This window comes from Lytechinus pictus, chromosome 7, assembly GCF_037042905.1.
Source record: "Lytechinus pictus isolate F3 Inbred chromosome 7, Lp3.0, whole genome shotgun sequence".
NCBI classification, from domain to species: domain Eukaryota; kingdom Metazoa; phylum Echinodermata; class Echinoidea; order Temnopleuroida; family Toxopneustidae; genus Lytechinus; species Lytechinus pictus.
In genome coordinates, this window is record NC_087251.1 from 21449237 (window position 1) to 21455000 (window position 5764).

At 35.1% G+C, this 5764-nt stretch overlaps 1 protein-coding gene across 1 annotated transcript in view; it reads left to right on the forward strand.

Annotated features, from left to right (window-relative positions):
- The first annotated feature begins 4581 nt into the window (after positions 1 to 4581).
- Positions 4582 to 5764, forward strand: part of LOC129265398 (sodium-coupled monocarboxylate transporter 1-like) — an 18682-nt gene continuing 17499 nt past the window's right edge. The window contains exons 1-2 of the mRNA XM_064102197.1: positions 4582 to 5059; positions 5443 to 5508. Coding sequence (XP_063958267.1) covers positions 4715 to 5059; positions 5443 to 5508 — 411 coding nt within the window. The 5' untranslated portion in view covers positions 4582 to 4714. The remainder of the gene's footprint in view (positions 5060 to 5442; positions 5509 to 5764) is intronic.

Here is a 5764-nt window from a genome sequence, read left to right on the forward strand (position 1 = left end):
TATGAATTGTGTTTTTGTGAATTATTACTATAGTCGTTTTCAAAGTCGGCACTGCTGCTATATTGAATCGCGTAATGCAAGCGAGACTGCCAGAGGCGCCCCCCCCCCCCCCCCCCACTTGTATTTTACTAGTATTAGCCCCCAGCTAATCTCTGAACTGCACAATTTGAGATCAATCTCGTGGTTTATCTTATTCACAAATTTGAATCAAAGTAATTGGAGCTTGGCCTAATATCGTCACAGGTTGTATTGGATACGTAGAAAACATAGGAAGAAAGAGAGTTTGAGCATGGTCGTTAAGAGATATAAAAATGAAATGAAAATAGGGGGAAGCGAGACGATGAAAGGGATTTTTTCTGTTCGGATCAAATAACTATAGAACCATATGGTTTGTTTGTTCCTTGAACGCGTGGATTCACCATTATCGTGATCAAGAGTTTCTTTATTTCAATCTTTTGGGATTTATATTCAAATCAACGAAAGGTGGAAATACTTTACACAATAGAATAAAAGATGACTAATATGGGGCATCATCGACTTTCTCATTTGCAAATGATATATACATGTATGTTCAAGGCTCTACATAGGATCTTCATCGGAAGGGGAGGGGGGGCACAGAGAGAAAATGAAAGAAAAGAATAAAATGTGATATATATTGTTTTATGTCAAAATCTATCACAAAATTACATTTCTATTTTGAAGCAAAATTACACATTTTTGCTCGCTCTCGACTTTTTTTTTAAATCATAATGAATTTGGGTTGTAATGCTTGTGTAAAGTCTTAAGCGCCGTCTCTTTGAAATGGCTTTTGACAACTGTCATGATTCTCATGAACCCGTCTCACCTCCATAACTAAGGCCAGACCATCACGAATCTATTATATTGACCATGAATTTGTGTGCAATGAAAACTAGTCATTTATACCTTGAAATCTTAACTATGTTGACTTGAGATTGGTTATCGATGCCTCTTGTTTGAAGACCCAAACTTTTTGAGATAACGGATGTACTTTTATCATTTAAGATGTTTACAGTCCATACTGCATAAAGGCGATAGACATTGTAGTCATCGCTCACTGATATGAAATGTCGACTAGACAACCCAAAATACCGTTCTGAGAACAGCTGGCTAATTCATTGCCCCAAATTTATTCATAATTTTCTTATCAAAAATCCGAATGATTTTTTTATCACGAGAAAGCAAATTCCTTTCTAGCTGATATCACTTTTGTTAGCTTAATTTGAATATCATTCTTCATTCCAAAAGATACACAAAAGATATCGTGTTTTTTCTACAATTTTCAATCAGTAGCGTACGTATGGGAGTTGGGCTCTTGACAATTTTCACTCATTATTTTGTAGGCCACTGACATTCTTTCTTGAATCAGCTAATGAAATAGTGTATCACAATTCAGTTCAAGAAAATAATGATTTATCTTGTAACCCTCTCGTTAACTTTTCTCAGATTCAAGTATCAAATCCAGAGACTCGCAATTTGTAAAGTGACATTATGGTTAGACCAAGGAGATTTCACTTTGCTTTAAAATACAATATAATACGTAAAGAAATAATGGAACTCATCCTTAAAGATACCATTCCATTTGCTTAATAACCTTCATGTTAATTTTCAAATAGTCATCAAAGTGACAAGTGGTGGATCTAAACACGGACGATCTAAGTATATATGGAAAGAAACTTGCAATCATCTGTTAGTCAACTTATTGATAAAAAATCAATCATAAAATCTTCAAGTAATTGTAAATTCGCTATTTATTGATACGCTGTAATGATTTGCTATACATGTACTTAAATTAGATTTTGTGATTAATTTTAAATAGTTTCTTGCAGCATCCGCTAGCTTGCATAAATTCAGAATGGATGCCATTTTGTAGCACCTATTTTATCTTCGGAAGTAACATTGGAGTTTATTAATATGATTTTGTTCGTTTTCGATATCATTTTCCTTGCATAAACATGCATGTGTTGCTATTTTGTAAATTCGTTCCAGCAATCCGGCATTTGTTTGAACTAAATTATCTCCTCCTTTGCTTGTTTTGAAGTGCTTCGTCATAAAATCCGCAGTAAAACGATAGCAATGAACTATAGCTGGATTAAAGGTTATTGAACAGACAAATGTGAAGCCAATGAAGAAAAATGTTATGATAATGATAATATTTATTACAATCAAAGGTTAACGGGTAAAATATTTCAGGTAAAAGAAGAATGAAATAGCAAATAATATTATAAAACAACAAAATATAAATTGCATTATCATTATATATATATATATATCTATATATCTCTTACATAATGAATACAAAAGATATGTTACTGTGTCAATTAATATAACATTTGGTTCTGTACCATAACTCTCAAAACAGGATACTTCCGTTACGTGTATGCGAGGGAGCATAGCGGCCAAACAATGTAATTTGCAAATTTCATTATAAATTTAGCAATATGGCGCACCTAAAAATACTTTGAGTGCTTCTCAAAATTTAGGAGAAATTCATCTGCCAATTATAGTTTATAAAATGAACTACTTTTATTCTGGCAAATTCATCTATGGAGCTACTGTGCAAGAGATATGTTGAATTTAATCATTCATTTTGTCTAATAGAATACAAGAATGACCAATATATATTTTGGAGTTCTCAAACCATCATGGATAGGAGTTCGCATATCTAGAAAATAAATTATGAAAAAGAAAGCGTGCTCTCAAATTAACGACACCCCCACATCGTCGTAATCATCTCTTTTTTTTCTCTCTCTCTCTGTCCGTTCGTTTCCTGCCTTTTGATATATGTTTTCTTTCTCTTTTAACTTCCTTTGTTCTTTCTCCGTCTCTAATTCTCTCTCTCCCTTTCTTTCGCTCCCTTTATCCCTCATGTTATAATTTTATTATTGGCGTTTTCTTTAAATTCCAACCGGTAGTGGCTCTTTAAGTCAACCCACATGTTTAATTTTCTGTTTCGTCCTTAGCAGACAGAAAATTAACTTCTTGTACACGACAATTTTCGACTAATCAAACATCTGTCTTTGATCGTGGTCCATGAGGGGTTGTTCTATGAAGTTATTTGTAAAGCTACTCGTCAGTTTACGAATGATTTGCAATATGAAGTACTCACATTTCCAGATATTTTTACTGAGAATACCTGTCTTTAAAATTGTTTTACTTAGATAGTTGCAAACAAACAAAAATGATTTTGCACCAATAGAACGTTTAAACATGTGCTCATGTTACTTTGTGGAAAACAAGAAATGTAAATATTCTGTTTGGCCCTTCATTTGGTATCCTTAATGTTGGCATTGACCCTAGTCCTTCAGCTTTTCGACCTTTAACTTTGATCGCCACATTATTTGATTTACATATTGAGTGAAGGATCGGTTTGTATTCAGTTCAATTAGTCTAAAGGGTTTATTTTTTCTTAATTGAAATTTTATGTGATCAAAAGATCAATGAGGTTCAACAGTTCACCCTAAATGATAAGGGTTGCATTACGGGGAGTCGGGGGAGTGGAAAGCACCCCTCAACTGAAATTATTTTTATTGTATTTTCTTCAAGAGATCGGGAGAAGGAAATGAAATAAACAGAACATTATTTTCAACTTAGCATGCAAGTAAATTATTTCATTGCATTTGGTTGGTTGGTTGGTGGGTTGGTGGGTGGGTGGGTGGGTAGTTGGTTGGTTGCATGGTTGGTTGGTTGGTGGGTTGGTGGGTGGGTGGGTGGGTAGTTGGTTGGTTGGTTGGTTGGTTGGTTGGTTGGTTGGTTGGTTGGTTGGTTGGTTGGTTGGTTGGTTGGTGGGTTGGTTGGTTGGTGGGTTGGTGGGTTGGTGGGTTGGTGGGTTGGTGGGTTGGTGGGTGGGTGGGTGGGTGGGTGGTTGGTTGGTTGGTTGGTTGGTTGGTGGGTTGGTTGGTTGGTGGGTTGGTGGGTGGGTGGGTTGGTGGGTGGGTTGGTGGGTGGGTGGGTGGGTGGTTGGTTGGATGGTTGGTTGGTTGATTGATTGATCGATCGATTGCTCGAAGGATGGATGGAGGGAGGGATTGGGAATTTATTTCATTTCGAATTTTCAAAACTAATTATTATGACAAAGGCTTTTCATCGAAATAAGCCTACTATGGCCCTGTCAACAAACTTTTCAATAATAACTCCTGCGTCCCCTACTTGCCCCTTACTATTTGCATCCTTTTTCCATTTCATAATCCATAACCAACTACTACTTCGCTCTAATAATGGAGCATATTGACGCTTTTTTTCAACTCACAAATAATTGGTACACGATAACCACGGAAATTAATACAAAAATTACACAAAGTGACATAATTAATTATCATCCCGATAGGACAAGATGGTTTGTGGAACTAAAACAAACAAATAAAAACTTTTTAAAATGTATACAGTTATTACTTATGTGGAAAGTTTTTTCCCCAATAAGCAGCGAAATGGATTATTTCACGAATTTTGATGCGAGTCTCGACACCGCCCCATTTCTAGCCGCCACTACCTGCCCTGTTATGTATACCTTTACAAAGATAAAGATCATTTAGTAAACAAAATAATCGGGATATATATACTACTACCCTGACCAATTATCGTTTAAATCACAGGTTGCACTACTGTTTCACCTCACGAACAAATCAGTGCTCTTTCAAAGTTATAATTTTTTTAAAGTTTATTTCCATCGCGAACTCAAAATCGACGATTATCAAATATGAGCGACGACGTCGTAGGGCTGGGCGCCTGGGACTACGTCCTCTTCGCGATTATGTTGGTGGTTTCGGCTGCCATCGGGATTTATTCGGCATGTTCCGGAGGACGGCAGCGAACAGCCGACGAGTACTTACTCGGTAATCGTGAGATGAGCATCATACCTGTTGCTCTTTCAATGATGGTTAGCTATATATCGGCCATCTCTGTCCTGGGTTTACCTTCCGAGATTTACATGTTCAATACCATGTTCATCTGGAACACTGTTGGTTATGCAATAGGAGCATTGGTTGCCACCCAGATGTTTGTACCAATGTTCTTTGAATTGAAACTAACCAGTATCTATGAGGTATGGATAAAGAATTATTTTAGTCCTTCGTAAATCAAAAAAATATATAAATATACAAAACTAAATCATCTTTAACTCCAACATGTCCAATGTCTTTAAAGTTTTTAGACATTACTTTAAACAAGAATGACGATCTTGAGCGACTAACAAACCAATGAATCATTGTATTTACAGAGAAATACCTATTTAGAATTATTCAAATTAATAGTTTTAACAAATATAATTGCTAATCATCGAATAATTAAAACTATATAACTAAGTGAAGATTCGTTTAAAGCAAAACAAAACTTGAATTTCAAGGAAGAATGAGAGTGCTATGATCAATATAATTAGAAGAAGAATTTTTAATCCATGAGAGATTTTACTTTTTTTCTTAATGGCAGTACTTGGAGCTTCGTTTCAACAAATGCATCAGTGTGATAAACATTTGTATTTTCTTCTTTCAAATGGTATGTATTATTTATTCTTTCAATCCATGTTTCTTTCTGATACCACTGCCTCCTTAAAGTTTGTCGTAAATCTATGTAAAACATTGTAAATGATTGGGTATATCATCTAAAATCCCAATCATATAAAAGAGTATATTTACCATTTTCATTCATTGATCATTTTTCGTGAAATTATACATTTCCATAAACATGATAAAGGATATTTTAGCGCTTTCACGATTATGTCATTTTTTCTTTAAAATGTGCTCTTTGATCT